The 26,598-nt window shown below is 37.1% G+C and overlaps 1 protein-coding gene across 7 annotated transcripts in view; it reads left to right on the top strand.

Annotated features, from left to right (window-relative positions):
• The window catches only part of tead3a (TEA domain family member 3 a), a 176,058-nt gene that overhangs the window by 134,113 nt on the left and 15,347 nt on the right, over positions 1 to 26,598 (top strand). For 2 of the 7 annotated variants that reach the window (XM_051924585.1, XM_051924586.1), the window contains exons 4-9: positions 2,643 to 2,705; positions 2,823 to 2,885; positions 11,037 to 11,171; positions 20,909 to 20,955; positions 24,269 to 24,330; positions 25,118 to 25,254. In XM_051924585.1, the coding sequence (XP_051780545.1) occupies positions 2,643 to 2,705; positions 2,823 to 2,885; positions 11,037 to 11,171; positions 20,909 to 20,955; positions 24,269 to 24,330; positions 25,118 to 25,254 (507 nt within the window). The remainder of the gene's footprint in view (positions 1 to 2,642; positions 2,706 to 2,822; positions 2,886 to 11,036; positions 11,172 to 20,908; positions 20,956 to 24,268; positions 24,331 to 25,117; positions 25,255 to 26,598) is intronic. The other 5 variants (XM_051924587.1, XM_051924590.1, XM_051924588.1 and 2 more) reach the window with 5 other exon arrangements.

Raw genomic sequence — 26,598 nt, forward strand, 5'->3', positions numbered from 1 at the left:
GACCCCGGCCGTCCACCACAAATTAAAGAAACACACTTTCAATTCTGAAAAAAAATCCTTGTCCTGAGTTCTTGACTTGTCTACACACACCTGCACTCTACCTTAAGAAACCTTCCATCTTGTGGTGTGATGATGAGTCTTCACTGGGATACCTTGTCAATAGTTTGTTCAAAGTCAAGGTAAATAATATAGATTGCTTCTTCATAATCTGATTTTCTTACATGCTTACAAAATTCTAGCATACACTTTTACTCGATATCTGTTTTTCATCTTGTCTTTAAATAATTAAACCTCATAATAAACCTTTTAGTCAGGTTTACTTGTTCACTTATTTGTGATTTAATATAGATTATATGATGTAAAATTTATGCCCAGTAACATGCCTATATCCAGTCACATTACTGTAGGATATCAAACACCAAAACCTTGTAGATTTGTCTTAGTAAAGCAATGGGCTGCATTACTAACATAATAACATAAGCACTTTAGGGTCTTTAAATTGTCCAAAAGTACTGTAAAATAGAGTTGCATTAATGCTGTTCCAGTAGTCAGAAGTATTAATGATAATTTGCACTTATATCACATTTATAACAATATTAGTGTTTAAACAGAACATGAGAGTGTGTAACATTTTCAAGCAATTGAAGAAGAAAACAAGAAGGGTTAAATTAAGATTTACTAGTATACAGAAGTTGTATATGTAATGTTAATAAAGCTGGTAGACTTTTTCTGTACTAAAGCCAAATAAAGATATCTACATTTATTTGTCATTAGTGGTCGAAACTTAAACATACAGTACTTAAATAAGCATTCATTGTGCAAACTATGGCAATATAATATGTGTAAATATCACTTGCTTTTTAAATAAAATGGGAATATATTAATGTGCTGTGATCAGTGTTCAAGAAGCAAAGAATAATTGTTAATAGAAAGGTGTCTTAAAGGAACTACACTTTAACCTGAGCCATTGATGTGAAACTGCCTGTGTAAGTAAGTTAAGAATTGCAGTGTGAAATGTGTCTGCTGAGGAATTTTTTCAAAACAACATTGGTCTCTCCTCTAGTTGTCCTCTCTGACACAGCAGTGGGGTGACTCAAACATATGGACGTTTGGATTACAGAATAGCTCCTTCTGCCAGCGAAACTAACAGCGAACAACTTTAGGTGACTGAATGGGGGCTTCTAACTACAAGGATACCTTTTATGTAGCAGCAGAGCCTCTCTCTCAGCCTTACTGCACTCGCTTCTATTACTACAGTCAGTAATATGCATAATTGTTCTCAATGCTCACTATGTTCATAAACCTGCCTACCTAATTCAGCCTTTAGAGCCAATTCTTATCCCACAGTTGTGATTTGGCTGCTGCCAAGAATGAAACATGTTTGTGGTAACAGTAAGCGTTTTTTAAGTTTTAAAAGGAGGGAGTCAGGAATACTAATGCATGCTAAGTTATCCCACATGTGTCAGTAGCATGTAGAGATCTGACAGTGAAAATACCTTGAGGATTTTTATGCCCAATGTATTATCCCATACATGGAAATTCAGAAAAGAATTACTCTAGAAAATGACAATAGTTTTTTTTTCCACTTGAACCAATGTACTGTCCCAGGTGTATTTTTATTTTAAATACAGTACAATTTCAAATGTGAAGTGGGACACCTTTGCATAAAATATTGAAGTTTACCATCCCCAGTGAATGACAGCATTACATATGAGAAGCAAAGAAAATATAGGTTGACTGTTGCTGTAAAAGTTCTAATCTGTGCATCTCTGTTTTGTAATAGTAATGTTAAAAAAACAAAAACCTGAGGTACTTACTGGGGAGTTTTCAATATTTATTGACATGTATAAATACAAAAGTACAGTGGCTCATGGGCAGTATTTCGTTTTTGCTTGTTGTTTTAGGGGTTTCCTCATATTACACACAGTAATTAAGGTATTGGGACCTGGCCAGAAGGTGATGGAAATGATGGGCCATGCTAAGTTTTTAAGGTTTTTTAATTTTCTGCTATCAGCTCACACTCCACTGTACTCTTAACAGGAGTAGCTCTGTATTTAAATTTCTTTTTAGTTCATACTGTATGTAGTATGACTGAGATGGCATGGATGGATATCTGTTGCCAGCAAATATACAAACAAGTTTCAGGAGGGATATTTTTCTCTTTGATATTAATATACTTAGAAATTGTTTTTAAATGCACAACTAGAAAAGATTTGTTCTTTCCAGTTATACATGAACACAGGTTAGAGTCTCTTTTCTGAATGGCTGATTACTGCAATACCTTCTTTCTTTTGCCTTCCTAAAAATCCCCTTCTTGCAACAAGACTACTGTCTTAGTCTGTTTTAGTTTTCACTCAAGACATAACAGCACAAACCTAGTAACTGACTTTAACACAGCTTTGCCATATTTAATGGTATCTTGAACTTGTGTCATATGAAATGTGTAAAATTTTAGATAATTCAATAAGAATAAACATCTACTTCTTAATTTGTTTACAAATAAATAACTTCTTATTTTGAACCTTTCAAGTCTTTTGAAATTTTGAATTAGTGGTAATTTTTTCTATCGTAGGAACTGGTACTGGAAGCACTGTGTTTTCCTGTGTGAGAGTGTTTCTTTAAAACTGTTTCGCACCCTTTAGGTATCTAGTCACATACAGGTGTTAGCACGGAAGAAAGTACGGGAATACCAGGCTGGAATCAAGGTAGGTGCTGCCTCTGGAAACAGAGGCCTCTTGTTTGGGCGTCTTCTTCCTCCTTGGTTACGGCTTTTCTTTTTTTTCCTCTCTTCTTTTTCTTCCCTTCTGCTGTTCTTTCTGCAGGTTTCTAGCCATTTGCAGGTTCTTGCCCGGAGAAAATCTCGCGAGATACAGTCAAAGCTGAAGGTATGCGCTTCTCTGCAGGGCTGGATGGTGGGAAATGGGAGGAGGTGGGGCTTGCACAGTATTAGCAGCAAATCTATCCCATCCAATAGAATTTGTTGAAGACAGCTTTTTTTTTTGCTGTAGCAGCAGAAACATGTAACTATGGTAGATCACAATTTAGAATGTTAAGCTTAATTTTTGTTGTACTTGGAGTGGCATCTGCATACCTGTAGCAGCTTCTCCATTATTGTCTGATCAAGACATACAAGAGAACCTGTGTAGCTTTGAACTATTCTATGATTTATCCACTTAAAAATTGTATTTTCTACTTGCATCATTTTGTATTACAGTACATATATACATAAACATTTGCAGAATTTGAGCACAAAAAGTGGTAAGCTTCTAGAGATATTTTGTTTTTCGTTGTCTCTGTTTGCTCTTTTTACTGAAGGAAAAAGACTTGCAGAATTCAGGATAAATAGTACATTATGTATATGTAGTATACATAATTTCTTTGGAATTTTTACTTTTTGGAACAGTTTTTTGATCTTAGAATTTGGCATTATCTGTTAGTGAACAGGAAAGGAATACTCTGTTACAGAAGCATTAATTGTTGCAGTCTGCCATTCTTCAGGTTTATAGTTGCCAGTGATGTGAATTTGTTCAGAATTTACAGGCAGCACAGAAACAAATAGGAGGGTTGAGCGAGGTTAGAGGGTGTGTTTGCTTTTGCTTTATTTGAGCACGCTGCAGCTGTTTTCATTGCTAACATTCTGGTGCTTCATTGCCAACTCTTTTCTGCGTTCTGCCCTTAACTTTCCTTCTTTTTCTCTGGTGGGTTGTTGATGATTTTTTGCTCTGTCCATTCAAACTGGTGACTGAAATGGGATGGGTACACACAAAAAGTAAAACCTACAACCTTGGTGATCTTTTCAATGGAACTATTTAGTAAGTTTGGTGTAATATAGCAGTATATTTTCTTGGACATTCTTGTCACTCTTCTGCACTGTACGGTATAATAACATTTACACTAAATAACAAGCTCCACAATGTTAATTTTAGCAGCCAGTGCTGGTTGTTTCTGTTAATGAAAGAAAATGCCTAGGAGTATTGAATGTGCTGTACTAATCCAGAAAAAGAAGTCTAAGCATCACATTTGTGTTTTATACACAAAAGCGTAAACACTGACATGCTACTAGATAAATGCCCGTCGACTTTGAAGTTGGGAATCACTTGGGGAAATAATTTGTTAGACTGCATCTTGTATGTATTTGGTTTCCTTCTTTATGCTGATGTGTGTATTGTTTCTTCATCTCTTTGCCTAATATTGATTGATTCATTCTCTTACAATCAGACTTTTTCTGCAAAGTATTATTGCATACTGTTGTTCAAATTTTTGTATCCACAAGATATCGGAGATATTTTTGTCTGATGAACAGTCTTGATTGCAAAGTATTTATTTTTACAGTTTTCAGGTAATATTGTGTTGTCAGTATGTTTTGGGGAGATTAATGTTTTCCTCCACAAATTGCACAACCTTGTTTTCATACCTCTGTAGAGTAAGGTTCAAATGATGTGACTTTGCATACTTATGTTGATGAGAACATCGTCAAAAAATAACCTGTAGATTTTGCTTCAATAAAACTTATAGTGTTTATGAAATGTTTGCCTGTGCCTTAACCCGTTACATTATAGAATGTGTCGATGTGAAATATCATTAGAGAGCAGCATGAGAACATTGGAGCATTTTTTATGAGATGAGGGCATTCAACCCAAAAAAATGCATCAATCCTATTCACCTAATTTCTTTAAAATAACATCAGTTTAAGTTTTGAAGTTCCCCAGAGTACTACTGTCCACTACAGTACTTGGTAATATATTCCATGTGTCTGTAGTGTCTGTAGTTCTTTGTAAGGAAAGATTTTCTAACAGTTGTGCAAATTATACTTTTAACTTTCCATCTGCATGGCCTAGACTTTGCTAGAAATATCTGCTGGATACGTAAAATTACTTTTCATCTGTTGCTATTTCATTCCACTTGTCATGTTACTGTATGTATGAACATGTCAAGTCTTGGAATTTCTGACCTCTTTCTTGACACTTTCAGGAAGTCTCACGTTTTAGAGTAAAATAAGAAGCACAGATTAACATTAGGTTCCATTAAATATAATTATAGGAAACACCTTGTCCTTTATACTGTTGGTTACCGTGTGTAATCGGTGTCCAGTTATTTAAAATATTCCAGAACCACCAATATATGAGTGTGGAATATAGTCCTTCATATACCATCTAACAGGGAGGAAAAACACTTGCATTGCCACTAATGAATGATGCAGATTTTAATTCTCACTGCAGTGAAACTGAGTCATTGAATGCTGGCACCGAATTATTAAGTACATATTGCTGTCCCTAAAATTCACAGTTTTGGATCAAAATGGCAGCACGGGAAGGACACAGTCCGTAATCATTAGGGTTAGGTCCTAATCATTTGGCTTATTGTTTACATAAAGTAAGAAAGAAAAAATGTGCTTGTGGTATTTTGTTTGCAAATAAATCTGCATTTTAGCCATATGCAAGCAAGACATTTTGGCACATTTGACAATCCGGCATGCATTGTGTAGAAAGTACAATTTTAGAATTTAATGTAGTCTCACACACTAATTCTAACTCATGGAGCATTTGTGCCAGTCTGAAATGCCCTTTTCATCTTACTCTTTCTTTATATTTTTGACTATTTTTTCATGTTATCCGCTCTTATCTGCTTTTTAAATTATACCCATATGTTTCAGTCACCAGTTTCACAGGCTGAGAGTCCTGTCTTTTAGACTGAGTAAACAAAATGCTAAATGAAACATTATGTTGATTGTAAGGAAAAGGTCCACATGCACTGCGTTTACATTGTGTTGTGTCCAAAAATCAGTATCTCTACCAATCCCATCTTGTCAGAACAAAACAAAATTAGGAATAGGGTGGTTTTGGATAGTGCCACCTGCACAATGTAAATACAGAGCAGTTGCAGTGCTTGAGTGGCACTTCTCCAGTGGCAGACCTGAGCCAAACAAAGAAACACACTTTTTTTTTTTTTTATTAATACCTCAAAGCCATTATCTGGCAACAGCAAAAGGCCTGCTTTGCACTGTCTTCCCTAGACAGGCCCATGCTTCATGACATACAGTTTTACAGGGGGGATTACTTGGCAAGGGAGTACAAGCAGCTACTTTCACAGCTTAGTAAGCCATTGCATAAATAAATTCAGAACTGCAACCTGCAGGAAGAACAACTTATAGTTATGAGGCCCTGCTACACCATGCCACATCATATGTGACTTGAAGCAGGCAGCTATTGTGAGTTAAAAAAAGAAAAAAAATAAATAAATAAATTCCTGTAATTGACTGAGCTACCACAACAAGGGCTTTTCTCAGGTGTGCCAGTGGAAGGGGGCTGCCCTGCACATTTCATTCACGCCTCATCTATGATGTGGCATCCAGTGGGATGGATTTCATATTCCACTCTTCTTCTGTCCAGTACACTAACCGTTTCTCTTTTTCTTGATCCAGGCCATGAATTTGGTAAGTGTTTTCTTTGCCTTTCTACCGCACATATCCATGTCTCGCTCAGCTGCTTAAACTGCATTGGCACAACCTCAGTGCAATTAAACGCCCTTCTAACTTCTCCACAAGCATCCAAAAGCTGCTCATGCTTGGAATGGAGCAGTGCTGAAAGACATTTCTCACTTTGCATGCGTGGGTCCACTAGGCAAATATGGAGTGGGACTATGGGGGGTTTCCAGGGCTGCAAAGCAAGACAGCAAGAGCAAGCATTCTTAGTAATCGCTCATAGATAAGGCATGCCATGCAGGACAGTAAGGCTGCTGTCACTGCCTATAATAATCTCTGAGAGCTTACCCAACAGCCTGCCATTTAGCTGAGATAAACCAGCAAAGCTTTCTTTAATATGGCACTCTATACTGAGATCTGCCTTACTGCAGCATGCTACTGCAAATTGTCCCCGCCTCCATTCTGCTAATAATGCCACTTTTGCTATTTAAGGGCTCGATTCACAAAAGTCTTACACCTTTTTATATGAACCATCTGTGATGTACAATAGTAATTTGTGGGAAGAGAGTCATTTATCATTTCTTGTGTTTGTCGGTAAGTCATTTTGCAGATGAATGGCTCCTACATTCCACTTTTCTTGGCCGTCAGAGTTAGCTGTTGAGACAGTAGAAGCAGCAGATTTGAATTCTTCTTATGTAGAGAGAGGAAAAGAGAGAGAGCACCAGAAAATACAGTAGTCTTTCCACCATGAGAAAAGGAACCTGATAACGTCCCCCATTAGCATGCAGTTATTCAGTCAGTCAGTCAGTCATTCTCCAACCCGTTATATCCTAACACAGGGTCACGGGGGTCTGCTGGAGCCAATCCCAGTCAACAAAGGCACAAGGCAGGAACAAAACAAATAACCATTCAGTTATTTTTCCCCAAAATAAACATTGTTTTCAATTAGACTTTGCCTGTCCTTGAGCTTTGTATAAGTTTCAATGGCTGTGAACACTTTGCGATTACAAGGATTTCAGCTTTGATTACACCTAAGAATTTGGCCTGATCTTCACCTAAGTCATAATCTCCTTAAACTAATAACTCAAAAACAATTGTGGTCTGCATTGGTAAGGAATATACTGTATTATTTAAACATTCACAATCTAGGCTGGAAAAAGTATATGAACTTTTATATATATTAGTTGGTACAACCTCCTTTAGCAGCAGTATCCTCTACTGAATGTTTCCTGTAGGTGGAGATCAGAGTAGCACAATGGTTTGGAGAATTTACACCTTTCATTTTTGATCATCCAGAGTTCTGGAGTTCTACATACTTAAACATGCAACTGTGTTAGTTTTTGAGAGAAATGATTTTCTTTATGATATCCTACCATGAACACCATGCTTTTTCAGTATTCTTCTTATATTGAACACATGAACTTGTCAAAGTCTGTGTTTTAGAAATTTCTGCAGTTTCTTTAATGTTATCTGTTATCTTTAATGTTAATTTTATCTGTTCACCTCCATTTGTGTATAATTCATCTTAATGGGGTTGGTGAATGATAAAGCCTTTAGAAGTGCTTTTATAGCTTCTTCCAAGTTTACACATCTCTACAATTGTTCTTCTAAGTGTCTTTGATATTTATTTTGACCAGCACATGTTTCACATAAAAGCTTCTTTCTTAAGAAGAGCAGAATCTCTAAATAACCAACTTTGTTAGCGTTTTGTTTTTTTTTTTTAAACTACACCTCAGTTTCATCTCATAAACTGCTAAGCTTTTGAAGAAGGCATTGGCCCAGAGGTGTTTCCAGCCTGGACTGTGAATGTTTAAATAATGTATTCAGTATTGACATGAAGAAGTACACTTGTTTGTATTTTACTGGTTTAAGCAGATTGTGTTTGTCTGTTATTGTGATTTAGTTGAAGACTAAGCCATTTTATAGCAACAAAGCAGAATTTGAGGCAATCATAAAGAGTTTGCAAACATTTTTTGCAACTGTATACCAGATATGATTTTAATCTCAATGTTTCATTCTTGGAAGTTGTTTCTACTGTCATGACCTTTTGACCGTTTATTGAAAGCAAAAAATGTTATATGTTTAGTTGACAGTTGGTTCCACAGAAATCAGCCAGTGATGGGAAATTCCAGCCTTGAGAGAGCTTTAAACCTTCAGCTCCATTGCTTGAAATATTGGGTATGGTGGTTTATGAATAAATATTGTCCCGTTTTGTTACTTTTTACTAGTTGAACAATATTGAGATGTAAAACCATACTGGATAATTATATGAGATTACATTAAATCCAGAACATCTGAAGCATAGTGGGCTTGGCACTCTTTATCCTTTAGGTGAATTTTGGATTGATGACTGTTGCAGTTTTAGAAGTTTGGAAGGCTTTTCAGCAGTAGAAATGAACTTCTTGATGCATTTGAAGAAACTGAGAATATGGTTTTGAGATAAAAATGTTGAAAACTATACAAGTCACCTTCCAGTGCTTAATCTCTGATTTCACTTTCCTGGTGAGGAGCATGCACATTCTGTTTGTGGCTTCGTGAGTTTTCTTTTTGTTAGACTGATTGGCACTTTTAAATTATCCTACTTTGAGTTTTTGATATGCTTTTTTTCCTAGTAATTGACGTTTAGTTTATGGTAAGTTCCTGTCCTGTCTCTACTTATTACTTCTGTCACGTGCTGTGGCTTTTCCTGATTCAAATTTAGATAACTTTGCATTGATAATGAATGAATGCATATTTTGTTCACACTTTGTAACAGCAAAAAATTTTAGTATTAAAAGTTTCACAGTGTGACAAAAACCATACCTGCAAAACCTTGCAAGAATATAACCTTATTGGTAAAAACATACTGTTTGGAAATTGAACATTTTGAAAAGAACTTCAGAATAGATATGGGTTGCTGATTACTGAAATACTAAAATATGTCATTAGAAAATTGATAAAGATTCAGTCTTACTTTTGGCTTTAGCAGGAATGATGTGTACTTATCATTTCATTTTGGCCCAGATTATGGGAGCAGTTTCATAAAGAACATTTACATATCTTTGCTGCAAAGCTTCTTGCATTACGTAGGGCTTTGACTGGTGAAAATACTTGGTTCTTGCTGCAATAGTTTTTTCCCCAAGGAAAAGATACTTTTAGTGATGTGGCAAAAAGGTGATTCAGCTTTATTGTCAGCAGGTGATGTCTTATAAAGGACTGAGTTTCTAATTAAATTCTAATTAAATTTACATTTATTGTAATAGCTGGTTATGCTCCTTGTTAGATGGGCTTCACCATCTTGCTGTATTTTTTCGAAATCCTCCATGTGCTTAGTCTGACACCTTTAGGAATGTGCCCAGTTGTTGAATAAAATCATAGAAGATGCAGCTGAGCAGCACTTGATAGGTGCCTCTTCCACCTTCCTATCACAATTCTGTTTGCATGCTGCTGAGAGTTTCAATATGTAAAATCTTATATTAGGCAGCTATGAAGCAAACCTTTGGCGGCTGCAGGAAAATGGCCCTGATGTCAGAGTCAGTTTTCTTTTCTTGTCATTTTCTGAATTAAATAAGCCTATAAGTGATTATCTGTGCCAGTGGTGAGCAGCTATTCTCAAAATTCTTTACATGTGTAAAGTACAGTACTTACTATGAACATTGCACCTGTGGACTGCGTAGTGGAGCCTAATAAGTATTAGTTGTGGACAGGAGACTCTTGTACGGCCTAAAAGGGCATTTATGCTGATTAATACTGAAACCTTAATGCTGTCAATAAGAGATAAGTGTCACAAATTGTAGGTAGATGCTAAGGTTTTAACCTTTACTTTTCTTAAAAACCTTTGAGAATCGAAGCCCGAGCACAAATGAAGCTTTACAAGACTATAGCCCCTCACTTCTCTGTCTGCAGCTTTTGCCCCTATTTCTTTTTCCTGTGCTATTCACTCTCTTGTCTATGGCATTGTCTTTTCTTTGCTTTGTCTGCAGGTGGCTGGTGCTGCTAAATACTAAAAAGTAAAGTAAAAGTAATACATATTCCGTTAATGTTAAGTTGAATTCACATTTCAAATGTGAAATTTGAAATTAGATTACTGACTGTGGGTGGGCCTTGCCTTTGGCAGAGCAAGATATTTACAATAGGGATGTAGCACAACACACACAGCAGTTATTTACTATGAGACATTTGCTAGAACTTCAGTCCTCTAGACCCTGCTAAACTAGATAGTCAAATAAATCCAGGTACAAGCACATCCTCACTGAAGCAAAAGTATTCTGTACCCCAGATAAAAGTACATTGTCCATTACCACAGATACACACACACACTCATACACACACAACTGTAGTACACCACCTCATCTAATCAGTTGTCAAAGCAAGCATTGCTAAGTTGCAGCCTAAACACATTTATTTTCTGTATTCGTCAGCCAATTTTCCTCATTGAAGACAGCTGCATTGTAGAATTGGTTACTGCAGTTCTTTCCAGTATCCTGCAGTGAGTTGGACTGAATTACACTAAGTATTAAAACCATACAGAGTGACTTATTTAGCTGCATTAATTAAATTCCTAGTGAAACATGGTGGGTGCAGATTGTGAACTTTTGTGCAAAGATAGAAGCATTATTCCTTTTCTCTTTTTAAGGATCAAGCTTCAAAAGACAAGGCCCTCCAGAACATGGCTGCTCTGTCATCGGCACAGATCGTCTCTGCCAGTGTGGTACAAACCAAACTAGGGATCCCTTCACTTGCCCAACCTCCATACGCTCCGCCAGCCAGGGTGAGCACATGTGATTTGGGGGCCCATGTACCTGAAAGTGGGAGTCAGGTTGTGGGTCGGTATTGATTGAATGTTAAGTTTTTGGCATCAACATTACCATTATATATCTTTTCATGTATGTTTTGTTGTCTGTAGAAGCATTGGTTTTAGTTTCTTCCTTCCAGAAGAAACTGAGAAAAGCTTATCAAGTTGTTTTACTTTACACATTGTTATTCTGGGTATTTCTTTTATAACCTGTTTTTTTTGGTTGGTAAAGAGTTAATGAGAGCCAACGGACCAGATATCTAATCCACAAATTGAAGGGCCTGGCAGGATCTTTCCTTTAAAGGAGAAATGTATACTAGTCAATGAAGTTGCACAAGTAAACTGATATTTTTCGTTTTATTGGTTTCTCTAAAAGCCAGGTACTAAAGTGACAGAAAGTTCAAGGAGCACTGGCAGAAAGTGACAGAATCTTCCTGGGTGAAACAGGTGTCAGATTGCAATGAACTGTGAAGGGCAGGATGCTAATACCTTTATTTGTAAATAGGACCTAGGAAATCGGATGCACTTACAGGCACCAGATAGAATGAGCTGTTTTGCCAGTAATAGTTTAACCTTTAAATCATTTACTATAAACTTAGTGTAGTTTAACAGTGAAATGCAGATAGCTAATTAGGTGCAATCTGGGGATTCCACTAAATGTTATCATTTTAGCTTATAGCTTGGAGCAACAATAACAGTTTATCCATTTATTTCATAACTAAACCAATATGGCATTCCACAGAGAGCACTTATGAAATCAAGACACAGCTGAGTAAGCCTTACTTGAATAAGCCTTGTTTCTTGTTAACTCAAGACAGGCTTAGGCAATCCGTGATTATGTGTGTACTTGTGATATTTAGGCAGCTCCAAGAACCAATCACCAATATAATCTATCAAGATCTCAAAAAGCACAAAGGAGAGTGGAATATCTACGGATTAAGTAACTATGCCTTTGAGTATGAAATAGATGCAATGAATGGTGTATTTTGGCATATTATTATTATTTAATTGTCATAAAATAGAATAACATGTAAGTCTTTTCAGCTATTGATCAAAAAATAATACTCGGACTGATGCCTAAATACATTATGGTTATGAATTTGAGCATTGCATGATACAATATGAATGACACTGTTCAAATTTTAAAAAGTTTCCTATGAGTTGCCCAGTTTGGATGTAAACATGTTAGTTTGTGAACCTTATACTTGAAACACTTAAACAAATAAGTCTGGTATTTTTCAAGTGATCATAGGATATATTAATGTGTCACATAAAACTGTGTTCAAAAGATGTTTTTTTTTAGACCATTTTAAAAGTATTTTTTTCTTGTAGTTTTACAAGTCAAAAATGTTATCAAGTATTGATTGTGTGTTGAGATTTCATGCGTGTTGCAAAACAAGGTATCTATGTCATTTATCGAATGAAAAGGGCAAAAAGCAAGCCATTGTTGTGAGATTCTGCCATTTTAAAAGAAGGCTGTCTGTGAGCCTCTCATCTTCGCCAACTTCCCTGTTTATTTCACTCTGCATTATCCTTAATGACTCTGCTCTATAGACAGCTAGACATAATAATGTAAAATAATCACATTTATGATTGCATACAGTGTATCCGGAAAGTATTCACAGCGCATCACTTTTTCCACATTTTGTTATGTTACAGCCTTATTCCAAAATGAATTAAATTCATTTTTTTCCTCAGAATTCTACACACAACACCCCATAATGACAACGTTAAAAAAGTTTACTTGAGGTTTTTGCAAATTTATTAAAAATAAAAAAACTGAGAAATCCCATGTATATAAGTATTCACAGCCTTTGCTCAATACTTTGTCGATGCACCTTTGGCAGCAATTACAGCCTCAAGTCTTGTTGAATATGATGCCACAAGCTTGGCACACCTCTCCTTGGCCAGTTTCGCCCATTCCTCTTTGCAGCACCTCTCAAGCTCCATCAGGTTGGATGGGAAGCGTCGGTGCACAGCCATTTTAAGATCTCTCCAGAGATGTTCAATCGGATTCAAGTCTGGGCTCTGGTTGGGCCACTCAAGGACATTCACAGAGTTCTCCTGAAGCCACTCTTTTGATATCTTGGCTGTGTGCTTAGGGTCGTTGTCCTGCTGAAAGATGAACCGTCGCCCCAGTCTGAGGTCAAGAGCCCTCAGGAGCAGGTTTTCATCCAGGACGTCTCTGTACATTGCTGCAGTCATCTTTCCCTTTATCCTGACTAGTCTCCCAGTACCTGCCGCTGAAAAACATCCCCACAGCATGATGCTGCCACCTGGTGATGAGCGGTGCCTGGTTTCCTCCAAACGTGACGCCTGGCATTCACACCAAAGAGTTCAATCTTTGTCTCATCAGACCAGAGAATTTTCTTTCTCATGGTCTGAGAGTCCTTCAGGTGCCTTTTGGGAAACTCCAGGCGGGCTGCCATGTGCCTTTTACTAAGGAGTGGCTTCCGTCTGGCCACTCTACCATACAGGCCTGATTGGTGGATTGCTGCAGAGATGGTTGTCCTTCTGGAAGGTTCTCCTCTCTCCACAGAGGACCTCTGGATCCCTGACAGAGTGACCATTGGGTTCTTGGTCACCTCCCTGACTAAGGCCCTTCTCCTCCGATCGCTCAGTTTAGATGACCGGCCAGCTCTAGGAAGAGTCCTGGTGGTTTCGAACTTCTTCCACTTACGGATGATGGAGGCCTCTGTGCTCATTGGGACCTTCAAAGCAGCAGAAATTTTTCTGTAACCTTCCCCAGATTTGTGCCTCGAGACAATCCTGTCTCGGAGGTCTACAGACAATTCCTTTGACTTCATGCTTGGTTTGTGCTCTGACATGAACTGTCAACTGTGGGACCTTATATAGACAGGTGTGTGCCTTTCCAAATCATGTCCAATCAACTGAATTTACCACAGGTGGACTCCAATTAAGCTGAAGAAACATCTCAAGGATGATCAGGGGAAACAGGATGCACCTGAGCTCAATTTTGAGCTTCATGGCAAAGGCTGTGAATACTTATGTACATGTGCTTTCTCAGTTTTTTTATTTTTAATAAATTTGCAAAAACCTCAAGTAAACTTTTTTCACGTTGTCATTATGGGGTGTTGTGTGTAGAATTCTGAGGGAAAAAATGAATCCATTTTGGAATAAGGCTGTAACATAACAAAATGTGGAAAAAGTGATGTGCTGTGAATGCTTTCCGGATGCACTGTATATTCTTTCATTATAGGGAAGATATTGCCTGCCCAGGCTAGATTGATAAAGCAGATGTGTGCTTCAGTGAGAGAAAATTGAGGTCACATGGCAGGCAATGAAGTGAGGAGAACTGATCAGACATTATATGCAATCATCCAGTGTTTGAACGGGATAAAGTCGGTATGGCATATTGGTGCATACTGTTCCAATTCACGCCCTACATACATCCATCCATCTTCCTAATCCACTTATCCAGGACAGGGTGCTGGTCCAGCCTGACCCTCTCCCAGCAAGCATTGGACAAAAGGTAGAAACAATCCACAGAAAAGGTGCCAGTCTATCGCAAAGCGAATCCCCACACACACTGTAGGGCCAGTTTAGCAATGTCAATTCAAGTAAGTTTAATCATGTTGAAGTTTTGGTAAGCTCAGCATAAAGATGTTTTAACATAGGCAGAGTGGGCTGTCATTTCTGTCTTTCAGAAGCCGGTTGTGCATGGAGTCTTGTGACTGTGCGGGTACTGCTCCATGCTCCATCTTTCAGATTTGGGAGCCTCTTGAACCCGTCACCGTCGATAACGTAATTGAATGAGCTGGCAAATAAGGATAAATCGTACTTGTAGCAAGGGAATGGTGTAAAAGTGTCCCATGCTTTTATTAATAAAAAATCAAAACAAATGTTCCCCAATAAAGTGCAGTGTAGAAAAAACAGTCCATAAATAAATAATCCTTAAAAAAACAAGTGACAAGTTTAGGTTAAAATCCCTAATAAATCCTGTAAAACAAGGTTAAAATACTGGCTGGAAATTGTCCTTATAGAAAATAAAGTGCCCTCTCCGTTTTAACTGGCAACTCCCCTGTTTATCCCATACGGACCTTGCAACAGGGGAGTCGCCCGTCAGCCTTCCGTCCCCTGGCTATATACAGGCTCCCTTGCTGGCCCGAAACTTGGGTCCACATTGGCCAAGCTGGCGCTCTCCCTCCCAAGCCTCCTTGACCACCGCTGCCTTCCACGGAGAGCTGTCCATAATACTGGTCACTCCTGCTCCTCTGAAATGCTGAGCAGGAGCGAACCATTCTATCCAACCCGAGAGTTGGCTAAAGACTCTTCCAGGGCTGTCCTCCCAGCTGCCTGCCTTTTCTCACCAGCAAGCTTGCACACTCACTCTCTCTCTCTCTCTCTCTCTCTCTCTCTCTCTCTCTCTCTCTCTCTCTCTCTCTCTCTCTCTCTCTCACACTCTCACTCACTCACTCACTCCTGCTCCAGCTTTTATGGCCTCCTGCCTTCTTCTCTCCTTAACACCTCCATCATTGTTTTCCGTCTTCCTTCCTGATCCCCTGTGCCAGCCAATACTTATACGGCTCAATGGACGCAATTGAGAATGATCGCACCCTCACATGCAGGTCCGTCTCGCCCCAACTATCTCATCAAATGCCCCCCCCCCCCCCCCCCCCATCCCACCGCAACATGTCTCCCCCCCCGTTTTGCGAGCATGCCCACAGAGACTGATACAGCCGAACAGATTATTGATTAAAAACTGGCCATTTGTTTGGAGACACAGACCTGCTTTATCATAAGTCTGTATGCATTTACAGATTGATTAGCTTCACAATCAGTGATTTGCTCACTCAATAACTTTGTGCCAAGTTCCCTTATTACTATATCATCAGCCAGTGCGGCTCATCATGCATTTAAAACAATGTTGATAATGGGTTTGTGGTGCGTCAATTTGCTCTTCGGATATATTGTTACATGTACAAAGTAGAATAAAACTCACATGCTCTTTTCACAATGCTGCCACTTACCATGTGTCTCTCTTCATGGTCTAAGTAAACTTTCTAGTTTCCTCCCGTTGTCACAAGAATGCCTCATAAATGCAGAAGGCATGTTTTCTTAAATGGAAACCTTTGCTGCTTCAAAGTGGGTGTTTAAGTCATAAGACTTTTTATAATTGGATAGGGACATGAGAATTTATAGAGCTTCATTGTAAGGTGCTAGAACAGATGCAATTTTTTATATTTATTTTAAAAAAGCTTAGCTTTGCAGTTTTATGTGGCAATTTAATGTATACCATAATTGTAAAGAAATAACTGATGACTTACTAAATACTTGTTTTAAACAGTAATTTTAGTAGGTATTCAGTTAGAATATGCACAGCACATTCAGGAGCAATAGAAAATAATATATAATAACATTCTTCAGAATTACTAGAATACTAGGATATGTAATGCACTTTTAGCATTCAAAAAAGATGAAACCCTCACCTGAAAAAGTGCTTTCAGAAATTGAGATGAGTTGAGCATTCAAAGAGAAAGCTACAGTTTCTGTCACTGGTGTGATACCCCGATGTGACTCCTGCTGCAGGAGGTTGCCTTCATCTATTTGACTAATTGCGCAGTGTGATTGGTCATACACATCAGTATCATATAAAAGAACTGACCTGTGCTCTGATCAGGAGCAACTTCAAAAGATTTTTAGTGGTGTGAACAAACAGGACCATTGAATATCATGGGGTGGCACACTTTCAGTCTACAGCATAGGCAAATTACCAGGAACAAGAGGTAAAAATACAGGTGCTGGTCATAAAATTAGAATATCATGACAAAGTTGATTTATTTCAGTAATTCCATTCAAAAAGTGAAACTTGTATATTAGATTCATTCATTACACACAGACTGATGTATTTCAAATGTTTATTTCTTTTAATTTTGATGATTATAACTGACAACTAATGAAAGTCTCAAATTCAGTATCTCAGAAAATTAGAATATTGTGAAAAGGTTCAATATTGAAGACACCTGGTGCCACACTCTAATCAGCCAGTTAACTCAAAACACCTGCAAAAGCCTTTAAATGGTCTCTCAGTCTAGTTCTGTAGGCTACACAGTCATGGGGAAGACTGCTGACTTGACAGTTGTCCAAAAGATGACCATTGACACCTTGCACAAGGAGGGCAAGACACAAAAGGTCATTGCTAAAGAGGCTGGCTGTTCACAGAGCTCTGTGTCCAAGCACATTAATAGAGAGGCGAAGGGAAGGACAAGATGTGGTAGAAAAAAGTGTACAAGCAATAGGGATAACCGCACCCTGGAGAGGATTGTGAAACAAAACCCATTCAAAAATGTGGGGGAGATTCACAAAGAGTGGACTGCAGCTGGAGTTAGTGCTTCAAGAACCACCACGCACAGACGTATGCAAGACATGGGTTTCAGCTGTCGCATTCATTGTGTCAAGCCACTCTTGAACAAGAGACAGCGTCAGAAGTGTCTCGCCTTTGGACTGCTGCTGAGTGGTCCAAAGTTTTGTTCTCTGATGAAAGTAAATTTTGCATTTCCTTTGGAAATTAAGGTCCCAGTGTCTGGAGGAAGAGAGGAGAGGCACAGAATCCACGTTGCTTGAGGTCCAGTGTAAAGTTTCCACAGTCAGTGATGGTTTGGGGTGCCATGTCATCTGCTGGTGTTGGTCCATTGTGTTTTCTGAGGTCCAAGGTCAACGCAGCCGTCTACCAGGAAGTTTTAGAGCACTTCATGCTTCTTGCTGCTGACAAACTTTATGGAGATGCAGATTTCATTTTCCAACAGGACCTGGCACCTGCACACAGTGCCAAAGCTACCAGTATCTGGGTTAAGGACCACGGTATCCCTGTTCTTGATTGGCCAGCAAACTCGCCTGACCTTAACCCCATAGAACATCTATAGGGTATTGTGAAGAGGAAGATGCAATACGCCAGACCCAACAATTCAGAAGAGCTGAAGGCCACTATCAGAGCAACATGGGCTCTCATAATACCTGAGCAGTGCCACAGACTGATCGACTCCATGCCACGCCGCATTGCTGCAGTAATCCAGGCCAAAGGAGTCCCAACTAAATATTGAGTGCTGTACATGCTCATACTTTTCATGTTCATACCTTTCAGTTGGCCAACATTTCTAAAAATCCTTTTTTTGCATTGGTCTTAATTGATATTCTAATTTTCCGAGATACTGAATTTGGGACTTTCGTTAGTTGTCAGTTATAATCATCAACAATTAAAGAAATAAACATTTGAAATACATCAGTCTGTGTGTAATGAATGAATCTAATATACAAGTTTCACTTTTTGAATGGAATTACTGAAATAAATCAACTTTGTCATGATATTCTAATTTTATGACCAGCACCTGTATATCAAACATTTTCACAAGAGTAACTGGAGTATATTACTATACAATCATGCTTTAATACAACAATGAACAAATCCTGCAGAGTTTACTTTGCCATGAGTTTGGCAAATTATCATGGAAATGTTTGAACTTCGCTTGAAACCACAAAATGCTTTAAAGTCAATGGAGAAGTAGGAACTGCATCATTGTACTCACAGTTCCACTCTTGCGGCACACATTAGCAGCACCAGATGCAGCTACAAGTCTTTTTTTTGTTTCTGATCTCTATGTGGATGTTTTGCCCATGCTATTTATGTGGATGCTTTGCTCAGGCCCTTTTTTCTTCCATGAAGAAGGTAGAAACACATTGTAAACAGTTACAAATTTGGTATTATTGCATCACAGGGGTTTTTTCTTTTTTAGGGAGAGAATGAGATTGCTCCTTTAAGGCTTGTTTTGAGATTGTAGCTGGGCACATGGCTAATTATGCATGCTAATTAGCCATGCTGAACTGCAGGGATCAGTGTTACAATGTCCAGAAGCAGTACTGATAATATTCTCATTATGGTCAGCTAATGTACTGCTGAAATGAAAATACTGTACTTTTTTTTTTTTTTTATTATTATATTGCATGCTTTACCACACTCAATAGAGGTAGTGGCAGTCAAGAAAGGTTCAGACATGCATGAGATTAGGAGAAAAGTCGCTGAAGGTACATATAGAATAAGAGATATCAGATATTTTTAAGTTTACTCAAATACCAAGGCTGCTATTAAATAATAAAGAGGTCAAATGAATTTAATTATTGACGTGTGCAACTGAGTCAACTTAACATACTGTATGTTGTTCTTAATTATTTTACAATGAACATACAAATATTGTCATAACATACAGTATGTATTATTTGTGTTGGTGGTTTAGAAGCTCTACACAAATACAGGCGCACACCCTGGATGATCCTAGATGGTACTTAAAGTGCTGCGTTTTTTCTTACCATGAACATCTTTGCACAACTTAATGTTAGAGATTTGCTGACTCGAAATTGGTATTTTTTTATAACTGATGATTTTAACATTATGCAACACATCCTTTTTTTTTAACTTATTTTTTTATTACTATTTCTTTTCCTTTTGACAAAAAGAGCAATGGGGACGAATAGTATTGTAATTTAAATGACAACAATGAATAATGTATCACATTTTTCAATAGAAAGTAGTTTCTTGTTTTACCACTTTTTATGGAATATCAGATTAATTTAAATGATAGTGTAACTAAGAATGCAGCAAAATTAGATATGCTAAAAGTATCCCAAAAAATGGGATAATAAATTACATAATTTAAGTGTGCTTTATTTTCAATGGATTGTTTAGGTTAATGTTTAACCATTTTGTAATGAACATGTGAGATTAATTTAAATGCGAATTAGGCATCATTAGATAAGCTAAAAAAAAAAATCCTGGAAACTTTCTCCAAGGTTTTGTTTTTTATTGGGTGGGAATTTCATGAACTCTCAATCCACAACATTAGTCTAAGGTTCATCTTTAGCCTGGTACAAGGCAGGCTAACAGCTAACACCTAGTTGCCTTAATGACCAAGCATGACCTGCCCTAATCCTCTTTGGTGAAGCCAAAACTGTCTCAGATAAACCCAGGGTCTCAATTTAAATGAGGCTTACTTGCTAAGAGGTCTTCATGGAATACCACTGATGCATTGTTTGCATACGCAAGCTATTTAAAGGGTCGTGACTGAGTAGCGAGACCATCCATAGCTCATAGTGTGGTGTATTGGTTAAGACACTGGACACCCTTATGTTGCTAGTTCTGATCCTACTTGTAGTTCACTATGTGAAACTGAGCAAATCTGGAAAAAATAACCCTTGGATAAACATATCAGAGTGTTCTAAAACCAGAAAAAAGTATAGAGTTACATACAGTATTAGGTAAAACCTACATTGCTGGCAACACATGCATCATGGCATGGAGTAATACATTCCCTAAATCATGTTCTGTGGCCCATATAGGTAGTCAGTGACTGATATAGAATGGCACAGAGCCAAATAGTGTTTATGAAATGTGAAATGTTGTACAGGTGTTCCATCCATGACTAGTAAAGGTGCAGTTTTGCAACATTTAATCAAAGTATGTGATTTGTTCTCCTGAATTTGAGCAGCTTGGGCAAGGAGTAAAAAAAATCTAGTGCGAGTACATGAGAAGTTTAATGTCATTAATTTGCCAGGTACTACCTAGTACACAGAAATTGAGGAGAGGTTACAGAGTTTTATGACTGATCTTTGCAACATCTGATGTTGCAGACTAAACTTTTTGTATTATACTAGGTTCCTTCTTATGTTTCAGTTTTGTTTACATATGTGTTTTGTTTCCCCAGCAGTTCTGGACTGGCCCCATCCCAGGACAACCTGGAACATCTCAGGAGTAAGTAATGTCACAAATGAATATTGCAAGACTTGGAAGTGTTCAGTGTTTTACTGTCTTTGATGCTTTTGTAAAGGCCTTTTAGACTTTTTAACTTGTAGTGAGAAACAAATATTTTTAATGTATTAGCTAAATGACTGTTCTACACCTTCCCCTCAATGATCAGAGCGAAATGGAGTACTTTTACACGAGAATTTTTTCTGATATCCAGTCAAGTTTTCTATAATGTCAGTTCACAGAGCTGAGACCACTTCCATCTTATTTCCTGGATAGTTCCATTTAATTTGAGGTAAAACACAAGCATATAAAAATGGTTAATGAAAAACCTTGTTTATTTACATTAAGATGGAAATATACATTTGCCGGCCATTTTATTAGTACACTTTGATGGTACCAGGTTGGACCCCCTTTTGCATTCAGAACTGCCGTAATTCTTCATGGCATAGATTCAACAAGATGCTGGAAACATTCTTCAGGGGTTTTGGTCCATATTGACATGATAGCATTATGCAGCATTATGCAGTTGCTGCAGATTTGTCGGGAGCATATCCATGATGCAAATCTCCCATTCCGCAACATTCCAAAGGTGTTCCATTGGATTGAGATCTGGTGACTGTGGAGGCCATTTGAGTTCAGTGAACTCATTGTCATGTTCAAGAAACCAATGTGAGATGATTTAGCTTTACCACATGGCGCATTATCCCGCTGGAAATAGCCATCAAAAGATGTGTACACTGTGGTCATAAAAGAATGTTGCATTGAAACAATGTTCAGTTGGTACTAAGGGGCCCAAAGTGTGCCAAGAAAATATCCCCCTCACCAGTACACCATCACCACCAACCTGTACCGTTGGTACAAGGCAGGATGGATCCATGCTTTCATGTTGTCGATGCCAATTTTTGACCCTACCATTCAAATGTCACAGTAGAAATTGAAACTCATCATACCAGGCAACGTTTTTCCAATCTTCTATTGTCCAGTTTTATTGAGCCCATGTGAATTGTAGCCTGAATTGCCTATTTTTAGCTGACAGGAGTGGCACCCAGTGTGGTCTTCTGCTGCTGTAGCCCATTAGTTGTGACTGGAGTAATGGGTAGGGATAATCAATATACTTCTGTTTCATAGAATGTTGTCATTATATTAGGGCAGTCAGCACTGCAAGCAACCTGACAGACTGGTGAATTAAATATTAAGGTACTGGAGACTTATTTTGGTTTTAGTGCCACTCAAAGATAACTTATTTTGCACTTGGGTGGTATGACAATGATTCAATTTTCTTACAGAAATGTAAAATGAAAAAAAAAAATTAGTGCACTTTTTCTCCTTGCAATTGCACCAGGACTGCCATAACCCCCTTTCCTCCCACTCCCCAGCATGTATGTCGGTATGTATAAATCAAGAAAATGAACACCAGTATTTATGAGGCGAGCTCGTTGTTGCCTGCTCTGGATGTGGCAATACAGTACTTTATTAACTCATGAAACTGGCCACATTAATTGCAAAAATTACTGCGTTAACTTTCCCAGTCCTACTACTTTCATTAATAAACATTAAAACTTTCACCTAATGTGGATATTTTCATCAAATGTGATTTTTCTTATGTGTCAAGTAGGCAAATGAAACATTAAGCTTATGGATTTTTTGTGGTGGTAGTGGTTAAAATAGGTTAACATATACACAGAGATTTATGAGTGATTTCTCTTGTTTTTTGTCGTTAGTTCAAAGGTATTTGACAGAATAGAAACAATTTTACAAAGTTAAAGATGATTGTCTTGAATTAGAAATGGGAAATGGTACACACACCTGATGCATTTGGTTTACTACCAAATAGGTTGCTGCTCAGGTGTCTAAGTCTCTTTCTTGCAAGTGCAGATATTATGACTGTAAGGTGACAACAGAAGGTGGAAATTTTCTTTCCATTTCATTACTTTACAATCTCATTGTAAATAACATATATAAAAAATAGAACTAAGATGAAAGTAACTGTAGTAAAATTATAACGTTAATTTTAATGAAGGCTTTTTTTGTGTGATCTTTTGTAACAATTTGCAAAAACAAAATGTGAAAAGCAGCCAGTCTTTTATACATACAAGAAAATCATTTTAAAAAGCTGTGATCTTTTCTGCTTTGCAGTAATATAAGCAGGAATGTCCCTGTAAATAGCATTGCAAAACTCACTACTACGTTGACAATGCTTTTACTCTGACAGGCTTCCATATATTTTGCTTTTGTGTGGTCTTACAAAAACCAATAAAATAAATAAACATTTGGATAGTCCTGCAGATGGCTTAGCTGTCACATAATTCTATTGGATAATCCACTGAGGGATATTCCTGTCTCTTCTTGTCCAAAGGTCACAGTTAGACAGTTCTTAGTAACATCTAAGTGACTTGGAAACAGCTATGATTTGAGCAATATACACTGGCTTTGTTTTGTGAATTAGCATGATTAGTCCTCTGCTACTAGTTAGCAAAGCAGTAGGCCTCAATCTTTCTGCAAATTTTAAAATAATCTTAAAACGTTTTTAACTATTCAGGTAACCTTGAAGTGCCAATTTTAGATATCTGAATATAAAGTAATTCATGAATAATTTATATGTATACATTTTACGACAATCAGGAAAACAAAACACCAGTACAGTCTGTGTACTCATATAATGCATATATCTTGTCTCTCACTGTACCTGTGTAATTTTAACAGTGATTGGATCATCAAAAGTGAGACAATTTATCATGTAAAATTTCTCCCATTAAGATAGTGTGTTGAATAAAATGCAATTGGCACTTTTGTTCATCACCTTTTTCTTGTTTTAGTTCTTCATTGATGGTTTAAAATGAAAGATTCATTATTACATTCAAATTTGAAAATATTTTTTAATTGAATATTAGGTACAATACAACAGTGGTCACTTTGGAAATTAGCTAAAATATGAAAGTAGTGTGTGTTTTAAAAGCATTTCACTGCTTAGTTAATGCTCATTAGTCAAATCCTCCTGTTTGTGTTAATTTCCTAAAATCAGCAGTTTTTAATAAAGAACTATTAAATTCTATACACAATGCTAATAATTTCTTTCAATGTGTGATATACGTTCTTATGCTACCTAACTTTGAACACTTGTGTCTACCCTTCTAATTTTTAAACCTGAAGTATTAACATACAAGATTCAGTAATGTTATAGTATCCCTTAGCAAGACTCGTGAGCTATTCTTGTATCAGTTACTGCAAATGTTTTTAGACTCTCCATTAATGCTTGTATTTATTTGTTTTGGACTCCATTTTTATGCATTTATTTGTTTGTTTGTATATTTTATAGCATCAAGCCATTTGCACAACAAGGCTATGCCATGCAAGGCCCAGTTCCGCCTCAGATACCTGGTAAGGACATAACTGGCATACCACTGGTGCTCCACTTGTGCTTTGTTTCTTACTCAGAATTTTTGACATGTGGCCCCATCATTCTTGATTATTTTGTTTTAGTTGTATGTTTGCCACAAAACTTCATATCCCCACTTGTAAAACGTTACCATATAGCAGAATTTTGCCCAAGGAATATTATAGAAAAACAGTTTAAAGGAATACTCCACCCAAAGTTGTTTTTTTTTTTTAATAGATGTTTCAATATTGTGTGCTGTTGTTCATTATTGGAGCTCTGCTGGCCCTCACCAAAGCCAGTTATTTCATAAATTTGTGATCTCTGGTATCCAAAAAAACATTAAATGAATTTTTTTCGTGGCCATCATTATAAACAACACTGAATAGAACACTGAATTAGTGAGACCACCAGGGCCCGCTAATTTCTGAATGGTGTATTTGTTGCTTTGTGCCAGATTTACAGTTATTTCCATTTGACTCTCTTACAGCTAGAAAAATATATATGTCTACCTAGAAAATAGTGGAGCAGATGCTGTCAAAGTTAGACAAAGTGTGAAACCAATATTAGCTTAGCATTTATTATTTCTTTAGTCTGTCCGAGACATACTTTTAAGCAAATGATATCAAAGGCAACATTTCTATCTCAGTTCTGCCTTAGCCATATAGTATCTACTTGTTTATTAGAAACAGCATCTGTGACAGGTTTTTAGATTTTACACATAATTTGTGATCATCACAATGATAATTTCACTAATCCTCAGTTTACTGATACCTTATGTGCATCTTATAGGTTATGAGCCTCTTCCTGCTCCTCTTCCGCCTGTAGCTACTGCTGTGCCAGTGTGGCAGGATCGTACCATTGCCTCCTCTAAGCTACGAATGCTTGAGTACTCTGCCTTTATGGAAGTTCAGCGGGATCCTGACACAGTAAGTAAGAAGGAAAACAAACTCCGTAGTCTACTCCATGCTATTGTACAGATATTAGCTATAAACAATTAATCAAATCAACTGCACGTATTTGTAAACTATACAGATCTTATACAACACTTAATCTGTCTTGGTATCTAAGCTATAATTTTGTGTATCACTTTTAAAGTAAGTTTTGTTAAATTGCGAATATGAAAGGTTTACATATAGAGGTTTCCTGATGAGTCCCAGAAGTTTTCTGTTATTTGTGAAAATAGCTTAACTGAGGTTTGTTTCTTAGATTTCAGTAGAGATATAATACCTCACCCCATAGCACTCAAACTATCTTTAAAATGCCCCCTTGTAAGCAAATCTGTTTCATTCTATTAAAAAATTAAATGATATTTTATAATTGTATACACATCATAGTTCTGACTTAAAGTAGCTCTGCTGCCTTTCGTTTAATACAGTGCTCTTTCAAAAATTGCATGAAAGTAAAAGGGAATTTCTTACATGCCAAAAACATGCATATGATATTAACTGGTAAATCTAAATCGGTCTCTTTTGAATGAGAATTTGCCTTACCTACAGTGAACTGGCACTCGGAGTAAGGTTGGATCTGGCAACCTTGAATTGAATTAAGCCAGTTTGAGTGTAATTTAATTTTACATTTTTTAACTTGGCCAAGTGTGAGTGAGTGAATGATCATGTTTATGTGAGTTTGCCCTGTCAGAAATTGCATTCTGTCTAATACTGTTTTCTGTCTTGTGTTAAATTCAAAATGTATTACCTCAAACTCTCTTTGACCCAGAAATGGAAAGATGGGTTAAGAAATTTAAAGAAAATGTACAAACAGTTTTTTTTCTTACTGGAGCTTGAAAGTTAAAAAAATTAACTGGATTCATAAGAGTAGCAACAAATGCCATCAGATATCTTGAATAGTATAAGCATTCAAAATGTTGCTCCCCTTAGGGTTATTTTTACAAAGTTTTGCATTTATAAAAAAATATATTTTGTTTTTAATTTTAATGAATTACAGATGTAACGTGCAACTGTTTAAGAGATATGTAGATGAAACATAAAGTAGCATAAAAAAAGCTGCGAAGACTGTTCAATGTGCTAATTAATTTTGAATTTTAATTAACATATTGCCCCCTTATGTTGTTAACATCAGCTTTATATTAATCAGTGGGTATTTTGTTTGGTGAATTTTACAAATGTATTATAAAATACATTGTGCTGAAGTCATCTGAAATATTAATCAGACACCCTCTGTCTTCCTATCTGCCTGTTCATGAGCATTTTTTGATTAAGCAAATGTTTGATCCAGAAGCCTTGCATAATATGTAGTTTGCAATAGAAGAA

This window comes from Erpetoichthys calabaricus, chromosome 3, assembly GCF_900747795.2.
Source record: "Erpetoichthys calabaricus chromosome 3, fErpCal1.3, whole genome shotgun sequence".
Lineage (NCBI taxonomy): Eukaryota > Metazoa > Chordata > Cladistia > Polypteriformes > Polypteridae > Erpetoichthys > Erpetoichthys calabaricus.